The sequence below is a fragment of the Fusarium poae genome, chromosome 4 (assembly GCF_019609905.1).
Source record: "Fusarium poae strain DAOMC 252244 chromosome 4, whole genome shotgun sequence".
Classification (NCBI taxonomy): domain Eukaryota; kingdom Fungi; phylum Ascomycota; class Sordariomycetes; order Hypocreales; family Nectriaceae; genus Fusarium; species Fusarium poae.
Window position 1 is genome coordinate 6,530,188 of NC_058402.1, and position 18,443 is coordinate 6,548,630.

Sequence of the window (18,443 nt, forward strand, 5' to 3'; positions counted from 1 at the left end):
ATCAGAAATCATTCTTCTGTAATCATGTCAGAAAAGCTACCCACTTTCACCGATGATTTCCTCATTCGGCAATTCAAGACCAACCCTCCGGGCAAGTACAATATCGCACTTCTTGGAACTACCCTCTTCGGACGCTTCAAATACTACACAGCTCGTGACCACTACTTTAAGGAAAATCCGTGCCTCTTGAACCTGGGTGGTAGTTTGGGCGCCGACAGGGTCCGAAATGTCCAGCGTCTCATCGACGAGGGCTTTCTTCGTTGTCTAAAGCAACACCAACCAAACCTCACGATCATCTACCTTCAAATGGGAGACGGCGACATTACCAAGAATGGCTTGTCAAACTCGGATGCCCAAACCTATGGCAGAATAGTCACGAGCCTACGAGATCTGTTTCCAGAGGCGCAGATCGTCATCACTTCGTTCTTTCAACAGCATGGATTCAGCAAGCATGTCATTGAGGAGGCAAATAAGATGCTACGACACATTGCTTCCTGCAGTGGTGACGCAGTCTCGTTCCTGGCCTTCACAGCTGATCAGAAGGAGATCGTGAGCAATGATCAAATCCACCTGACTAATGATGGATTTCGAAAGTGGTATGACTTTGTACAGAACGACATCAACAATCGTTAGTCGGAGACCCTGAGGTCAAGTTGAATAGCATTGGGTAACAAAAGCATATTCATCAGGTCTAAGTAGTATAGAGCGTCTCACTTAATTCAACTCTTATGCTTTGAGCGGCCAATCTTTCAGATACTTACCCTGGGGAGGTTCAACTCGTGTCACTCATACAAGCCAAGCAAGTTGGATACATCAGTGGCTGAAAATCGTCATGACATTGCGCTATCTACTTTGCATACTGCGCATAGTGCCTCCAACCAAACACCAGAATGGTTTTATTTATATTCTTTTCCCAAACATCAGTCTATGCGTTTACAACTCGTCGTGGATGTTGTCATCCTGCTCGCTACCAGAGTCACCAGATCCCTGGTACATCTTGGAGGTGATGGGGTAAGCGACGTTGGACAGCTTCTCCTTCTGCTCCTCGAAGTCCTCGGCGGTGGCGTCAGCGCCGTGCTCGTCGAGCCACTCGTTGGTCTCCTTGACAGCATCGAGAATCTGGAATTTGTTAGCATGTGCTTTGTCTTTTTTGTTACGAGTATTGTGTGAACTTACAGTCTCCTTGTCCTCCTCGTCGATCTTGCCACCAAGACCCTCCTCATCGTTGACCTGGTTCTTGAGGGAGAAAGCGTAGTTCTCAAGGCCGTTTCGGGCCTCAATGCGCTCACGGGTAGCCTTGTCCTCCTCGGCGTACTTCTCAGCCTCGGCGACCATACGCTCAATCTCCTCAGGAGTGAGACGGCCCTTATCGTTGGTGATGGTGATAGACTCCTGCTTGCCAGTGCCCTTGTCGTGGGCAGAGACCTTGAGGATACCGTTGGCGTCAAGCTCGAAAGAGACCTCGATCTGAGGGACACCGCGGGGGGCAGGGGGGATACCGGTAAGCTCGAATTTTCCGAGGATGTTGTTATCCTTGGTAAGAGATCGCTCACCCTCGAAGACCTGGATGAGAACCACGGGCTGGTTGTCGGCAGCGGTGGAGAAGATCTGGCTCTTGCGGGTAGGGATGGCGGTGTTGCGGGGAATCAGCTTGGTCATGACACCACCAGTGGTCTCAATACCGAGGGTAAGAGGGTTAACATCCATAAGGACGACACCGGAAGTACCCTCCTCACCGGAAAGAACACCGGCCTGAACAGCGGCACCGAAAGCGACAGCCTCATCGGGGTTGATACCCTTGGAAGCCTTCTTGTTGAAGAAGTCCTCAATGAGCTGCTGAACCTTGGGGATACGGGTAGAACCACCAACAAGAACGATGTCGTCAATGTCGGACTTCTTGAGCTTGGCGTCCTTGAGAACCTGCTCAACAGGCTTCATGGTCTTCTTGAAGAGGTCGATGTTGAGCTCCTCGAACTTGGCCTGGGTAAGGGTCTCGGAGAAATCCTTGCCAGCGTGGAAAGCCTCGATCTCGATACGGGTGCTCTTCTGAGAAGACAGAGTACGCTTGGCCTTCTCGGCCTCACGCTTGAGCTTACCCATGGCCTTGAGGTCCTTGGTGATGTCGACGTTGTTCTTCTGGTTGTACTGCTTGGCGAAGTAGTTGATGACACGCTGGTCGAAATCCTCACCACCAAGGTGGGTGTCACCAGCGGTAGCGAGAACCTCGAAAATACCGTCGTCAATGGAGAGGAGAGAGACATCGAAGGTACCACCACCAAGATCGTAGACAATGATCTGGCGCTCACCATCGTTCTTGTCAAGACCGTAGGCGATAGCGGCGGCGGTGGGCTCGTTGACAATTCGGAGGACGTTGAGACCGGCAATGATACCGGCGTCCTTGGTGGCCTGTCGCTGGTTGTCCTGCAGAGGGATTAGCTGGCTGGTTGCGCAGAAGCTGAGCTGTTAAAACTTACGTTGAAGTAGGCGGGGACGGTAACGACGGCGTGGGTAACCTTCTTACCGAGGTAGCCCTCAGCGACCTCCTTCATCTTTCCGAGGACCATAGCAGAAATCTCCTCAGGAGTGAACTGCTTCTTGGCACCATCGACCTCAACCTGGACAACGGGACGGTCGTCACGGTTGACAACCTTGAAGGGGAAGTGCTTGATATCACCCTGGAGGGTCTTCTCGGAGTACTTGCGGCCAATAAGACGCCTAAAGAGTAGCTGTTAGCGACTGTTGGAGTGCAGAGAAGTCAGGGGAATGCATACTTGATATCGTAGATGGTGTTGGTGGGGTTAGCGGCGGCCTGGTTCTTGGCGGCGTCTCCAACCAGACGCTCATCCTCGGTGAAGGCGACGTAGGAAGGAGTAATTCGGTTACCCTGATCGTTGACGAGAATCTCAACCTTGCCCTTCTGCATCACACCGACACAGCTGTAAGTAGTTCCCAAATCCTGCGGGAGTTGGTTAGCGGGGTCAAGTCATGATGGGAGAAATTGGGGGAGAAACGTACAATACCAATGACAGTGCCGTAGCTGTCGACATCGTCAGCCTGAACGGTCTGAACGAATGCGAGAGGAGAGAAGAGGAGGGCGATCCAACAAAGGAGTCCCAGGCCAAGGGCCATTGAGCTCCTTGAACGAGCCATGATGAGCTCTGTGTATATAGTTGCTTTACTGATTGGAAGTGCAACAAGACTTTATGATGGGAAAAGAAAAGAAAAACAAATCAATCTATGATCAAGCAAAGGCTGTCTCTTGCCTTGCGCACAGATTTTATGAATTGTTGAGAGAAAAGGGTATCTTTGAATGTTGGAAGAAGCGGATTTGAGAAGAGGAAAGGCCGACAACTTATTAAGTAAGGTCTCTCCGGCTGTCGTGTCTCCAAAAAAAAGTTGAGGTGTCCAAATGGCACAAAAGGCCAGATTTCCACATCATTCGCAGCCCCACGTGACAGGGATCTCTCTGTCGGTTGTGGGGCCTTTGCACTGTACTTGCCGCCCTTTAGAGGTTGCTCTCCCTGTAAGTTTAGTGGGAGAGATACTTTTGTACAGTGTTTGTAGGACAAGGCTGTCGAACCCCTGGCACACTTAAAGAGCGCCTCAATCACAGGGGTTCTTTACAGCGCCACCTTGATTAAGTGATGAGAGAACATGTTGGAATATACGGAAGATCGCGATGCTTCTTTCTATGACTTTCTATAATCAGTGACTCACATCAGCTTCTGCCTGTGATAATTACAACATTGAGAGAGGCAGGTTTCAATTGATACTGTAAAAGGAATGTGTACTATTGTATTGGAATATATTCTGTGAATAGAGGAGACTTGGCCTCTCAACTCCAGATTCGAGAATATTCCCACCGTTCATCGCTCAGTGGGTCTCTTTCGGAGCCTAGCTACCGAATGTGTCCTGTTTTGGTGACTGCAATAGAGGATCCTCATATCCCTTAATATCGTGTATTACATACAAGCTCAGACGCAAGTTCCCTATAAATGACTAGAATGGCCGATTATTGATACTAAAGTTGGGTTTCATGATAGGCCACGTTGAAGTTTATCCCGAACTGAAGATTCCTTGAATTGTGGTTGGTCAGCTGGGTCAAAGTACCCACTGCAGCTACCCTAGAACAATCAGCGTGGGACAAGCGGAACAGAAACACAACTTTAAACTAAGACAGCATGATGCAGCCATAATTTGGAATTGATTATACATGGTACCAACTTACTTTGTCATTCACTCTATAGCTAAGGGTTTTGAAGGTTGTTGTATGACTGTCAGCTGCAGAGTGAGGGACAAAGATAGACCGTTACATGTCTCGACAGATTACCATAACACGGCAAACTCTTCGCCTACGCTCCCTGAATCCAAATATGAACGAACAACAGTTATAACAATTACAATCTACATCAGCTGCTTTCCCAATTCATCAGGGATTCTATATATCTCTCCCGTCTTGTCATCCTGAAGCCAGTGTTGCTCTGGAAGTATGGTAGGATTGGGGTCTTTGATCGGTTGAATCAGAGTTCGATGCTCATGATGATGGATTGACAGTGTACGCTTCGGTTCGTATATCGTGTGAACATGAGGGCGTACAGTTTCATGAACGACAGCCTCTCGGTCTTCATGGACTGTCCGGTCGAAGTCCAAGCTATTTTGTAGGTGGAAGTTGGCTTCACCGTCTGTACCGGCCTGGACTTCCTTGTTGATACGATCGAACTCGGCGTCTCGAGGATGAATGGCTTCCAAATTGTGTTTAATATTGGCCTCTTGGCTAGTATTGGCCTCGAGATTAACATCGGACTCTTGTGACAAGGGCTCGATGTGCGTTGATGCTTTCTGAGGACCTTCTTGCCCGATTGCAAGCCGTGAGAGCTTCGACTGTGTAGCATCAACCTCTTGGGTATATTCGAAAGGTGTCAAAGGGGTGACATCTATCTCAGGAAGCTCCGACTCTTGCTGCGAGACAGCTAGACGGGAAAGCCTTCTCTCGAGTTCAGCCGCATCAGGCGAGTTGGCTGGCCTTGTGCTTTGATGTGTTACACGATTCGCATCCTCTTGTTGAGGTTGACCTTGCCGAGTAGCTTCGTCTGAGGTACCATCGAAATAATCTTTGCCTTGGGCATTGCCATCAGTGTTTTGATCATCGGTGTCTTCAGATTTGATACCGGGACGTTGACGTTCTAATCTGGGAGTTTTGGGCTCTAGATCTGCTTCCAAAGGCAAAACAGCTGGATGAACTTCATAACTTTCGGATGCTTGTGTTTGATGGGCATCATGAGCAGTCTTTGGTTCAGTCTTTGAGCTTCGGCTCAAGAGACTCAATGATTTCCGATGACGTGGCTGTGATTTTCTACTTGAAGAATTCAGACTGTTTCTGTTGCTTGAGAGCTGTGAGTCTGCACCCTCAGGTGTGCCTCTTTCTTCATCTTTGTTTCGATAGAGCAGACGTGAAGCTCGCTTCTTGATGGCATCTTTGAGACGGCCCGCCATTAGAGCCGGGTACACGTGTAAGTGGAAAGAAGGTGCTCAAAGATAATAGGATAAGGAGAGGGGATATGCAAAACAAGGAAGAGATCAACTGAAGTTAGGGAGACTTGTTTGTGTATTAGTGATATTACAAAATGGTGCAAACTATTGATAGGGTAGTTTGCCACGAAAGAGCCAATTGTGCTGGTTGATTGCTTACCGAGTTGGAGAAGAGCTGAGGTCTCAGATTCTGAGGCCATCCATCACATCAGATCAGGCCAGATCAGGCCCAGCCCGTTCCAGCCAAACTTGAATCAACTCTATTCGATTCAGACGAACCTCATGTCGTCATCAATGGCCCCGATGCATAACGCATATTTACATCACCTCACTGGGATATCAGAAAAGCAAGCCACTAGATGCACAGCAGACGAAATTAGCAAGTCAGTTTATGCTTTCTTAGACAATATGCTCGGCTCATTTATTTTTGCATCCTAAAGCTTGGAGGTTAACATTTCTGGTGCCCTTAGCTCCTCTGCTGCAATCAATAGCGACGACAGCAGGTCTAGATCACGCTCCCGGGATCAACGGCGAGGATCATTGTGGAAGTTTGCGTGTCTGAGGCTCTATGACGCCCTCCGTCGGAGCTATCGCACTAGTAGATGCTTAGCTATGCTAATCTGAGAGCTAGTCTCAGCCACTCGCCCACAACACGCTCATCACTTCCCTTTTCCCCATGTTATGCTATATCCGAACGGAGACATTGGGGACGAGGGCATCGCCAGAAACGAATACTGCTTGCGGATCAACATCTCCATGGGGCAGCCGTACATATGCTTGACCCGCCAACTTGGGTGGGTGAGACAGGGCTTTGTCGCACTGGAGCAGCCGTTCCGCCAGCAATCACCGATCGTGACGTTGATAATCCCTGAACTCAGCTGAACAGGACGAAAGCTGATTGCTTGTATTTGTTTCTTTGCTGCAAGTACGCTAAGGGAGGTTGACGTGTGCAGCGATCGGTCATAAGAGGGGAACAGAGATCAAGATGCGCGTCGAATGAAGATTGCGGGATGACATGGAAGGCTTGGAAGCCCATCATCATCATTAATGCAGTCACAATTACCATGTGGTCCACACACTAATGTTTGAAGCCGGACCTCCCTTTGGAACTCACCGTTCGGCTGAGACCTTCGGACTTGATGACGTCCATGATGCTTTGCACAATCATGATGAAGCGGCTAAAGATACATTTGGAAATGGCACGTCGTGTGCTATTGTCAAGTATATAAGATTAAATGCACCTCGAGTTGTTCTTACTCCATTCTCATTATCATCACATCTCAACCACACCAACAGAAACTCTTCAGCTCTACAACCAACACCACCACAACAACCACAATGGAGAAAGCAAAGTCTGCCGTTTCTAGCTTCCTTTCCAATGATGGAAAACACAAAACTAGTGTTGATGAGGACGTCAGAGGACATGTCGTGCAAGAAAGAGTCCTCCCACACCAGCACGAACAGGTCACCACTGCTCTCGATAAGGAGGTCCATCAGCATCACCACCACACAACGGTTCAGCCTATCTCTCATAAGGAGACTCTGTAAGTGATTATTCCAACTCTATAACTCCTCAACTGCTAACACAGCTCAGGCCTGAACAACATAGCCATAATCTTGCTCCAGTCCAACACAAGGAATTCCGTCATGGAAACGAGCAAGAAACTCGAGCTACTCTTGACCGAGAAGCTGCTAAGTTCCAGGATACTACCGAGACACACAGTACCACACACTCTACTGAAACTGCCCCAACAATGACTGGCGAGCGAAGTAAGTGAATAGCCTCAACACAAACAACACAACAACAACACAACAACAAGAATATAACTAACAAGACACACAGTCCACCATCACGTTCACGAGCACGTGCAGCCTGTAATTCAGAAAGAAACTGTGCAACCTCATGTTGTCCACACAACTATCCCCATCCATGAGACTCACTTCGCCGCCGACGTCCACCACGGAACCTCCACGCTCCCCACCAAGACTCTTGAGGAATTCACCTCTGAGCGCGGTGGTCTTGCCGAGCGAGCTGCTCAGAAACTTACTGAGTTCGAGGGGTGCCCTAAGCCTTACCGACGAGAGCTCCAGAATGAGCAGCTTGAAGGCGACAAGAGCATGCACCTCCATGGCCATGGCGACAAGTATGGTGAGAACCAGGCCCACTCTGGTCGCGAGGGCCACGGTATTGGCCACACTGCCGAGGGCCTTGCTGCTGGCGGTATGGCTGGAGCTGGCGCCACTGCCGCTTCCCGCAAGCACCGTCATGGCCTCGGCCACAAGGATCGCCGTGGATCCGGCTCTAGCAGCAGCTCTATGAGCTCTAGCGACGAAGAGTCCCGTGGCTTGGGCAAGTCTTCCAAGCACAAGAATCGAGGCCTTGGTAGCTCTACTGGCACCGGAGTTGGAGCTGGTGCTGCTGCTGCCGCTGCAGGCGCCGCTCACAACCAGCACCAGGGCCGTGAGGGAGGTATTCCCGGCACCTCTGGAGTTGGGTCAGGCATGGGATCTACTGGCATGACGGGTAACACTAGTACTTTGGGTGCCAACAGTGGCAGCATTGGAAACCCCAACACCGCCGGCCTCAACAAGCCTCACACCGGCGAGTACGACTCCATGAAGACTGGAGGTCTTCACAACGATCCTCTCAAGAGTAACTCACCTCACGTAAGTCAGCATTCGATATCCAATATGACATATTCTAACCATTAACAGGCTCGTGGCGACTCTGGTGTTGGAATGGAGCAGAAGAAGCCTTCTCTCCTCGACCGCCTCAACCCGATGAAGGATGCTGATGGTGACGGCAAGAAGGGACTTTTGGACTAAGCCGTTGACCTTTAACTTGATTAATACTTAATGTATGATTAGTGATATAACATGTGATACATGACGCGAGTTTAGCTTAGTATTTCATTCAATATTTTCCCCAAAACTACACTGCTCTTTGCATTATGACACATTGATTACATACACTGCATAATGTGATCATTGTGCTCCCCCATGAAGTAAAACTTTCGTGTGGAGTATATCTTCTTCAACGCTAGGAAACCCTCAGGGTATCAGAAAAATTGGTCGCTGTAAGCCTAAGAGACGAAATTAGTAGGCCACTTTATGCTCTTTAGACTATAGGTCTTAGACTATTTATTTTTGTACCTTAAGACTTAGGAGGTCATTTTTTTTGCTACCCATTAGGAAACCTACACAATTCGTTACAAAAGTGTCAGATCTTATAAATCTATTACATGTGCCCAGACAGTTGGTGAGAATGGTAACTCGGCTGTGGCTGAAATCATATCCGGTCATTTTGACAGGAGGGGAGCTAAATTGAGTTTCGACTTTACAACTGACATCTTGTTATGCAACCCTCTCATACTTTAAGCTCGTCAAGTTGGTATGATATAAGATGAACCATGTTCGCAAGTATGACATATAGCCTGGCCAACTTCATGCCCCCCCTGCCAAGTTTATGATCTCAGATACCAGGAAACAACCATAAAAACGATCCAAGATTCACCCCCTCTAGGAAGGCAGAGTGCTAATGGCACGTCCATAGCCAAGATCAGACAAACAAGGCGCCTCCTTGGTGTTGTATCCGCGTATTCTTGTCGATACATTTGAGAAGATTGATGATGAAAAGCAGACAAGGGATCTGCGGGAGGTCCGGAGTCGTGGCAGTGCAATCGGCCTCAAGAGGAATACGATTAAGATGCATGCTAAACTAAGATCGCAGGATAACATAGGAGACTTGAGATTCTTATCATTCCCATCATCGCAAATATGATTGCCTGTAGTTTACCCACTAGAAGTTCTTTAGGACTGGCCGTGAGCTGAGATCTTTAGAGTCTGGACTGAAAGCTCGACTACGATGCCATCCAAGGTGCTTTACACACGACTAAGCGAATGAAATGCGCACTTGCGAGGCTTCTCTAAGTTATGAATCAACTCATGATCCTTGAGTACATTGGAAGTGCGGAATATCTTGCCTCAGTTGGCGTCCGTATTATTATCTATGAAGCTTATTCCTACATATCGTCTTATTCGAATCTATAGCAAATAATCTATTCATACCACTATGAACCATGCAGTATAAATTTGAAATTGTGCATTTCTCAGGGTATCTGAAAAATTGGCCACTGGAAGCATTAGGGACGAAATGAAGGTCAGTTTATGCTATTTAGACCAGACTTCTTATGCTATTTATCCTTGTACCCTAATACTAGGAGGTCAACTTCTCTGTTGTCCGCTAGCTGACGCATATTTAGCAACTGTATCCTTGGCCTCGCTGTTGTCCCTGGCCTCCTCATCCTTGTCCTTGTTTGGCTTACACTCGAACACGGCCACACGCTTCGCGTCAATCAGCGACTTGTGGACATCCTTCTGCATCCGGGTCTCTTGGAAGCACACATCATTGAGAAGCCAAAGCGGGCCTGGTTATAATGAGAATGAAGTCGCGGCTGCCAGCTTCCTCACGCAGGAGTAACGCAGCTAGGAGCGCAGGCAATGACTTGTCAGGACCCATTGCGTTGCCAAATATGGCGCCTTGGAACTGAGAGTGTACAATCTTGCAGAGATATCAACGTCCTTTCTGCCTTGCCCTTGTCTTTACAGTCCACCGTGTCGATGTCACTAAAGATGAAGAGAGCACACTTGTGTCAGCTTAGCATAATTCCAAGTCGACGCTCGTCTGAAGTGAATCTAGCACCAACGCCGTAGGCAGTCGTTGCAACAATTACGACCATGTCCGCCTCTTGGCCCTGATCATATCCCCACTACTCTGCCCAAGCTTCACCGCAATGATTCAGGACCGCAAGAGGTAGTCGACCGGATACTCATCTATGAGTTTCGCTGATGGGCTGTGGATGCTGCTAGCGATGTTGTCGACGCTTTGAACTGCGACCCAGAAGGTGACCTCGACCTCGCCAGAGAACTTGACTACGAGTCTCCGGAACTCTCATGTGACTGGAGCCTGAACTTGATAGTCAACTGAAAACAATGTTAGCGTTGCACTTAATACGGTAGATGAGGCAACCTACTGAGTAACGGAAACGTTGACCTAACATCTAAGATATAAGAACCAATAATGTAAAAATAAGGCTAAACAGTCCAAACAGTCTAAATGGCCGATTAGTGTCGTCTCTTATTCCGCCAGCGGCCAAAGCCCCGAGGATAGGAAAGAAACTTACTGGTATAACACTGTCCAAAGCCTTCATCCTCGTTCGAAGTCGTAAGAGGGAAGTCGTACTGCGCTAGGGTTGCAGTTGGATAAATGGTGAAGTTTGTCTCGATATCTGAGACGCCAGGATTGCAGGTAAAGAATAGGATAGACACAGTCTATCACGAAATGCCGAAAGAGTCTGGGCAAAAGGAGATGGCGCTGCAGAGACGTCGTGTACAATTGAACAGACTGAACGGGCGAAGGCAATTGATATATAAGGAAGGAACTGTTCTATAGGAACCAGATCCTTAGCTGTGAATCGCAAGGCAGCTGGATATAGATGACAATGAGGAGACGTTTAGTATATTTATTCAGCCCAAGAAGTAGTTGGTCGACCCGAGCTCATAACCAATTGAATAGAGAAAGAAGGCCTACTATAACTCAGTCTGGCCTGGAAGAAAGAGGACTCTTTATAATGGCCCTCTGAAGTGAATGTCTTTAGGCATTATCTGTTTGTACTTGTTGTCTAGGTAGATAGGTTGTGTGCATGCTAGGTAGTACGGCAAGCAGCAAATAACTACAAACATGTAGATATAAGCAAGCCAAATTAACTGGGGTCTGATCTAAATGTCATAAACCGACCTAATAATTTCGTCTCTTATGCTGCCAGCGGTTAATTTTCTAATACCCTAAGGATCAGGTAGAGAAATGAGAACCATGATATGTGGCTGAATATGTGATCAATGCGATGCAAAACTCAGACAGAAAAGTGCACTCACGGTCACAAGAAGAGCTTGTTCTGAGATGGATGATGATGTGTGTTTGTGGGTGTCAAACGTGTGTTGATAAGTTTTGAAGTGTTATATGAGCAACACTGCAATTGTTGGGTATGGTTCTCTATAATGGTTCTTTTTGGGTTGAGCTTTCTAACAATGACAATTGTCTAAAGCTCGACACCATGATCTTCGTTTTAGTTGCTCACGACTACTTTAAACCCAGTAACAACACCAAGTTAGTAGATTTACGGCATAACCAAAGACAACGCATCTCCCTCTTGCATGATTGCTGTACCGTTACTTAGCAAGAATGGCTTCCAAACCTGGTCCTCGTCATCAAACGAGTAGTCCAAACTGTTGATGAATCTCAGAGGCCACTCGCCGTACTTGTAATACTGCAAGGGGAGATTGTTGAGAATTTTTAGCACCCAAAGTTTGGACGTGGCTTTTCTACAGCAACAGCCCTTCTGACCTGTTGAGGACCGCTTGTCGCCTTCAACTGCTTTACGACTCATGACAAACTCCAGAACAAGCATGTGCATGATGACAAGCTGGGAAGAATAGTTTTCGGTATCGATGAATGAAGCGAAATCGTTGCTGTTGAGATGACCCAGCCCGTCGTAGAGAAAAGCAAGCTCACGGTAGCCTAATGGTCAGAATACGTAGAATAAAGAATAACCGGACAGTCTTACTCTCAGCAGGATTTGTAGACGCAAGAGTTGCGATCTTCTCCATGTGTGCCAGATATTGTAACTCGGCAACGCTACTTGATAGAGGTCCCAGTTTCTGAACACTTTGACAGAACCCTTCGGCGATGACTTTGTCTAGATAGTGATTTGTTTGGTCGCATTCGTGAACAATAGCTTTTATCTTGTCTAAATAACTCACTCTGCCAAAGGTTTTGAATATGGTGTGATCCAAGTTAACAGACGGTTGCGTGCCAACAAGCCAACCTGAGTATCAGCAGCTTAGTCTATGCACAAACAGCCGGAAAAAGAAAAACTTACAGCCCCGAACCATTGTAAGAAAGTCAACAAGTCCATCGGCCATGTACGCGGACTGAAATGTCAAATTGAGCATTGCGCCAAACGCTGCTTCAATATCTTGTTGGTTGAAACTTGTCTTTGCGAGGTGCTTGTTCAGTGCGCTGATGGCAATGACCCGATGTTTCAAGGCGGCTTTCTCATATCCAGAAGGCGTTAATAGTCCTAGATGAGATGCACCAAGCCCTATCATTGAGTGCAACAAGAAATCGTACTGGATTCTGTTAGCCGGATTATGCATGCAATCTCAATATTGAACTCACCTGATGCGAAAGCTGTGAGGCCTGCTGCCATACAGTGAAGCCATCTATAGGAAGAGAAGGATATGCTTCGAAAAGAAAATGTCGAAAGAAGTTGAGGTCGTTTGCATTGAACATGACTGGGTCAGTTCGTAATGGCTTTGATACGGTAGTCGTCGAGATTTGACGTCCAGGCTTGTTCGGGTACTGGCACTCCAGGCCCAGTCGATAACAAGCACCGCACTCTGGGGCGGCCAGGTCACATTTAACTCTTCTCCTTTTGCAACTAGAGCAGCCTGCTCGAGATTTGGTGTGGCCTTTTCGAGGAATGGGCCGTCTTTTTGTTACGGCTGTTGAATTGTCGGCATCGGCCGATAACTCTGGAGAAGTAGATGTAGTAGCTTCAGTAGGTTGCATTACAGATTTCAAATATGGGAGGCTGTCTTCGCAATCAAGGTAGAGAGATACACTCAGTTATAGTTCAAGATGGTGACTATCAATGGGTCAAGGCGCGTAAGCCATCGAAATTCCTCCGAACCCTGTCAGATATTCTCCAAACATCATCCAATCATATCATTCATATCACATCAAATTTGGCACAACAGGAAAACACCAACATGAGGAATATACAGCACTTTTGATTATACATCCATGGATATCATCTACCTGCATAACCAATCCTCAAACATGACGAGATTGAATGCATTTGTTCATTGCCCATCTATATCGTCTAAAAGTCGTTGTCATCCGCTCCTGAAACAATAACGTTGTTGACCTTGAGAACCATGCGACATAATTGTGTGGCAAGCTGGAGCTGCTGCTTCTTGCCGATAAGAGGGTCAATAACGAAAGCCTCCTTCATGTTGTTGTCACCACGTCCCATGCAGTCGACACCAAGCTTGCCACGGCCCTCGGGTCCAGCCTTGACCTGTTGGCTCTTGACTTCGGCAAGAGTAGCGATAGGGTTGAGACCACTGTTCTCAGCTAGGGTCATGGGAACGGTGTCGAGAGCCTCGGAAAAGGCACGCATGGCGTACTGCTCAAGACCAGGAGTCTTGACAGCCTCGTCCTCGACAGCCAAAGAGCAGGCAATCTCGGCAGCACCACCACCGTAGACAACACGGTTATCACGGACCAGGTTTCGCACCACGCAAAGAGCATCGTGTAGAGATCGCTTGGCCTCGTCGATAATCTAGGTTTATTAGCATCTTTTTCATCCAAAACAATAAACAGGACTCACCATCTTGTTGCTACCTCGGACAAAGACTGTGACAGCCCGGGTGTTGGCACACTCCTCAATGATAAGCATCTTCTCTCGTGTTGTACCGAAGGACATCTCTCGGACAATGCCAGCCGTACCCAGCTTGGCTGCGGAAAGATCCTCGAATCTGGGGACTATTCGGCCGTTGGTAGCAATAGCAATCAGCTCAATCTCAGGTCCACCGACCCATCGAACAGCTGGTAGCTCATTCTGGAGGAGGAGATGGTTGGCCTCGTCGTCGAAACCCCACTGGCAGATGGCGAGGTTGGCACCTGTATCCTTGATCTGCTGAATCATCTCAATAAACTTCTCCTTTTCGTAGTTTTGAAGCTTCTTGAACTCCTCGACGCTGGTGATGTCGAGGTGGTGCTTGGTCTTGGGCTTGGGGGGCTCGAAAGCGCAAGTCAGGATGGCAATCTTGGCATCCCGGACTTCTGAGGGCATCTGGGGGTGTGAGAAGTCCTTGTCGACAATAACACCCTTGACAAGGAGGGTATCCTCGAGAGCTCCTCCGACCTTGCCATCAACCTTGATCAGCTCGAAATCGACATCCTTTCGCTCGAGGTCGGCAACAGATAGAACGGCATCAACAGCAATGTTGGCGAATTGGTCATGGGACTTGGAAACAATCTTGCTTCCCAAACTTGTTCGTGCAACCTTGACAAGGTTGGAAGTCTCTTCGCGGGAGAACTCGATTGTGTCTGAAATCTTATCAAGCTCGGCAACAGCAATATCGCAAGCTTGGTCGTAACCGTCGGCAATTCGGATGGGGTGGATTCCCTTGTCGATCAGGTCGGCAGCCTGCTCCAGGAGAGCGCCGGCGAGAACAACGACACCAGTGGTACCGTCACCAATCTCATCGTCCTGGGACTTGGAGAGCTCAACCAGTAGCTTGGCAACATGGTTGGTGATCTCCATCTGTTGCAGGATAGTAGCGCCGTCGTTTGTCACGGTGATATCTCCATCGGGAGAGATAAGGATCTTGTCGAGTCCACGAGGACCAAGAGACGACTTGACGATATTTGCGACGGTTCGAGCGGCGAGAATGTGCGACTTGACGGCTTCGTTACCAAACTGGCGCTTCTTCCTCCCCTGACTAAAAAGATGTTAGGCGAGTTGAATCGACGGTGAGGGTTGGGATGAGGATAAACGTACTCTCGAACGACGATAAAAGGACGGCCTTGCTCATCCTTCATCACCGCCGCTGTCATTGTTAGCTGGAAGTTACCATCATGGCAAGTCGTTCGTAAATACCGTTGGACATGTCCAAATCTGTCCCCTCGTTAGCTACCCCTCGCCCCTCGTTGACAAAAGTATGCAGGACTCACTTAATCCGTCCATGTTGATTATGTCCTTTCCGCCCGTGGGGAGCTGTGTCCGTAAGAGTTATGTTTTTTACGGTGATGTCGAAAAGTCCCCTCTCAAGTTGGTGGTAGTCAGGAGCTTGTATCGTTTTCTTGATCGGTCCAATGCTAATCCTCCCACCTTCTAATTTTTTGAAGATTTGGGTGCCTTGCACACCGATTCGGGGGCGGGGCGGGGAAACGAGATAGTCCGGGATGGACTTCAGGGGCTCTGCTCGGAGCTGGAGGTTTGGGCTGTCGACCCCGCTAAACCTCAGCGCCTCAGGTCAGGCTGGCATGGGCTCAGTCTGTGACTTCATAGTTTGGGTGACCCCACCAACAACAGCTTTCTGCCCCGCCACATCTACAGACAAGGTGCTAAGTGTAATGAGAGTCATACTTTTTGTTTTCTTCATGCCTAAACCTTGAAAACTCTCTCATTGCGCGCATATTGCCTACCAGAGTTTATATTTTCCCTACAAATACGGCTGCGAGTAGTCACTTCCTTCATATCTTCTTTTCCTATACTCTCTCACATCCTAAAGCCGAACCGCATTCACACAATATCTACCACCTGACCGATCCAGCTAAACAACATGTCTCGCCACCGAATTGTTCATACATTTGATACGAACGATATCGTATCTGAATTTGACGGCGAAGACTACGAAGAAGAGGGAGAAGATGAGCTCAGCCCTGAGGATCGTCAAGCGATGGACGAGGGAACCGCAGAGGTCCGCAGAGCTCTAGGGACTGAAGCGAACAAAGTCACAAAGTCACAAATCGAGGAAGCCTTGTGGCATTACTACTATGATGTTGACAAGTCAGTCACATATCTGATGAAGACATTTATTGCCCCGGCACCAAAACCAGTAAAGAAAACGCCAGAAGGTATGTCAGTCTCTTTTTCTGCTTCGCGACGCCTTTTGGGTACTGGAGCAGACCACGGACGTCTGTCAGGCGGATACGCCTCCAATATGAAACTTCCACCGGTCGACAAAGTTCCTGCCGGTTTCTTTAATGATATGCCATGGTTGAATATACCACAAGAGCGTCAGACTCTCTTCGTCGAGCCTGAACGTCCCCGTGGAGGCTTGCTAGGAGGAAGCGAGAGTGCTCCTAAGATGTCAAAGCTTCAAGCTCTTGCGGCTGCTAGGAAGAAAAAGATCGAAGAGAAGAAGGAGCAAGAAAAGCTCGAGAAAGGCGTAGGAAATCTTTCTGTTGCTGAGTCACAAAAGGAGAATCAGCCGCCTTTCAATCAGAGACGACAAATTGCCAAACCCGCACCCCAAGTCCAACCTGCAACTCATGAAACGGAAATCGAGAACAAAAATACAACCAAAGACAATGAACATATAGACCCAAGTTATGCATACAAGGATGAACTCATGCCGGATTCTGTTCCTGAAGTTGGAATTGTATCTCGGCCTAACCCATCCGCCTTAGCTCGGACGCTCTTTGGATCTGCTCCGTCCAACACCCATAGGCCTGATGTTTTTGCTATGCCTTACACATCCTCTCCATCTTTTCTTGCCCAAGCTTTCGCCGAGCCAAGTCCAGACGACATTGTGTTTGCAGCCCAGGCGAAAGGTTCGAATTTTACAAGGACGAAATGATGAACTAATCTAATTCCATCCAGCGGGCAAACAACCAGCAGCCAAGGCTACCAAAAAGCCCCAAAAAGAGAAGAGTAAAGATGTTTCCGAGGCTGAGAAAGATGTTGCTGGGCTCAAGGTCGTCGATGCGCCACCACCTAAGAGCAAGGGCCTCGACGTTCTTAAGGAGTACGAAAATAGCTCCAACAAGCGGAGTATTAGTTTTGTTGTAGTTGGTATGTTATCCTGGTTCGCCTTTTTGTGCTTTAAACTGATAAATCAGGACATGTCGACGCTGGCAAGAGTACCCTCATGGGTCGGCTGTTATTGGAACTCAAATTTGTTGAGAAGCACACGATTGATCGGTATCGAAAACAGGCCGAAAAGTCTGGCAAGCAGTCTTTTGCACTTGCATGGGTAATGGACCAGAGGAGCGAGGAGCGAGAAAGAGGTGTAACCATCGACATTGCGACGAATCATTTTGAGACGGAGAAAACCAGCTTTACTATCCTTGACGCACCTGGCCATCGAGATTTTGTGCCAAACATGATCGCAGGTGCCAGTCAGGCTGACTTTGCCATCCTGGTCATTGATGCAAACACTGGAGCCCACGAGAAGGGTCTGAAGGGGCAGACAAGAGAGCATGTGTTGCTCCTACGGAGTTTGGGTGTTCAAAGACTCGTCATCGCTGTGAACAAGCTTGATATGGTCGGTTGGTCACAGGAGCGCTACGATGAGATTTCTCAACAGGTCAGCGGATTCCTCGCGGGTCTTGGGTTCGTGTCTAAGAATATTGACTTTGTTCCGATATCGGGTCTAAACGGCGACAATCTTGCCCGCCGAACAGAAGCCACTGCAGCATCTTGGTACACCGGACCTACTCTGATCGAGGCTTTGGAAAACTCAGAGCCGGCAACAGCACGAGCCCTCAAGAGCCCGTTCAGAATGGCCATCTCTGAAGTTTTCAGATCGCAACTTGGTACAACAACGATTGCTGGCCGAGTCGACGCAGGCTCATTTCAAATCGGCGATGCCCTATTAGTTCAGCCAAGCGGAGAGGAAGCATATGTCAAGTCAATTATGGTTGACTCGGACATGCAAGATTGGGCTGTTGCTGGACAAAACGTCAGTGTTTCCCTTACCAACATCGATCCGATTCACATTCGAGTTGGCGATATGCTTTGCCATACGAAGAATCCCATCAATTGCAGCGATAGCTTCGTCATGAAGGCCATGGCATTTGAGCATCTCATGCCTATGCCCGTGGACCTCCACCGTGGACGACTGCATTCGGCTGGACAAATTGTATCGATTGCAGCATCACTTGATAAGGTCACGGGGGCTGTTGTCAAGAAGAAGCCCCGAGTTGTTCAGCCAGGTGGTGTGGCTCGGGTATCTGTCAAATTAGCAGCCAAGGTTCCTCTTGAAGCTGGGCAAAGAGTTGTCATACGAAGTGGGGGTGAAACTGTCGCTGCTGGATTATTGGAATAGCAATAGATACA

At 48.3% G+C, this 18,443-nt stretch overlaps 8 protein-coding genes across 8 annotated transcripts; 3 read left to right on the forward strand and 5 right to left on the reverse strand.

The window, feature by feature from the left end:
* Positions 1 to 24: 24 nt before the first annotated feature.
* FPOAC1_012192 (uncharacterized protein) lies at positions 25 to 633 on the forward strand (the record flags this gene model as incomplete). The annotated part of the gene is made up of 1 exon (XM_044856553.1): positions 25 to 633. The coding sequence occupies one exon, from the start codon at positions 25 to 27 to the stop codon at positions 631 to 633; it is 609 nt and encodes a 202-aa protein (XP_044703866.1).
* A 300-nt stretch (positions 634 to 933) lies between these two features.
* GRP78 (78 kDa glucose-regulated protein) lies at positions 934 to 3,150 on the reverse strand (the record flags this gene model as incomplete). Its single annotated transcript, XM_044856554.1, has 5 exons — positions 934 to 1,119; positions 1,177 to 2,421; positions 2,475 to 2,715; positions 2,772 to 2,956; positions 3,016 to 3,150. 5 exons carry the CDS (start codon positions 3,148 to 3,150, stop codon positions 934 to 936), a joined length of 1,992 nt encoding a protein of 663 aa, XP_044703867.1.
* A 1,254-nt stretch (positions 3,151 to 4,404) lies between these two features.
* FPOAC1_012194 (uncharacterized protein) lies at positions 4,405 to 5,493 on the reverse strand (the record flags this gene model as incomplete). The annotated part of the gene is made up of 1 exon (XM_044856555.1): positions 4,405 to 5,493. The coding sequence occupies one exon, from the start codon at positions 5,491 to 5,493 to the stop codon at positions 4,405 to 4,407; it is 1,089 nt and encodes a 362-aa protein (XP_044703868.1).
* A 1,374-nt stretch (positions 5,494 to 6,867) lies between these two features.
* FPOAC1_012195 (uncharacterized protein) lies at positions 6,868 to 8,355 on the forward strand (the record flags this gene model as incomplete). Its single annotated transcript, XM_044856556.1, has 4 exons — positions 6,868 to 7,073; positions 7,124 to 7,299; positions 7,373 to 8,196; positions 8,245 to 8,355. 4 exons carry the CDS (start codon positions 6,868 to 6,870, stop codon positions 8,353 to 8,355), a joined length of 1,317 nt encoding a protein of 438 aa, XP_044703869.1.
* Positions 8,356 to 9,739: 1,384 nt separating this feature from the next.
* Positions 9,740 to 10,048, reverse strand: FPOAC1_012196 (uncharacterized protein; the record flags this gene model as incomplete). The annotated part of the gene is made up of 3 exons (XM_044856557.1): positions 9,740 to 9,745; positions 9,796 to 9,956; positions 10,000 to 10,048. The coding sequence occupies 3 exons, from the start codon at positions 10,046 to 10,048 to the stop codon at positions 9,740 to 9,742; spliced, it is 216 nt and encodes a 71-aa protein (XP_044703870.1).
* A 1,657-nt stretch (positions 10,049 to 11,705) lies between these two features.
* FPOAC1_012197 (uncharacterized protein) lies at positions 11,706 to 13,159 on the reverse strand (the record flags this gene model as incomplete). The annotated part of the gene is made up of 4 exons (XM_044856558.1): positions 11,706 to 12,106; positions 12,153 to 12,413; positions 12,468 to 12,717; positions 12,767 to 13,159. 4 exons carry the CDS (start codon positions 13,157 to 13,159, stop codon positions 11,706 to 11,708), a joined length of 1,305 nt encoding a protein of 434 aa, XP_044703871.1.
* Positions 13,160 to 13,472: 313 nt separating this feature from the next.
* On the reverse strand, positions 13,473 to 15,344 carry CCT5 (T-complex protein 1 subunit epsilon; the record flags this gene model as incomplete). The annotated part of the gene is made up of 5 exons (XM_044856559.1): positions 13,473 to 13,934; positions 13,983 to 15,099; positions 15,159 to 15,207; positions 15,258 to 15,275; positions 15,332 to 15,344. 5 exons carry the CDS (start codon positions 15,342 to 15,344, stop codon positions 13,473 to 13,475), a joined length of 1,659 nt encoding a protein of 552 aa, XP_044703872.1.
* A 598-nt stretch (positions 15,345 to 15,942) lies between these two features.
* On the forward strand, positions 15,943 to 18,432 carry FPOAC1_012199 (uncharacterized protein; the record flags this gene model as incomplete). Its single annotated transcript, XM_044856560.1, has 3 exons — positions 15,943 to 16,936; positions 16,986 to 17,177; positions 17,225 to 18,432. 3 exons carry the CDS (start codon positions 15,943 to 15,945, stop codon positions 18,430 to 18,432), a joined length of 2,394 nt encoding a protein of 797 aa, XP_044703873.1.
* Positions 18,433 to 18,443: the final 11 nt, after the last annotated feature.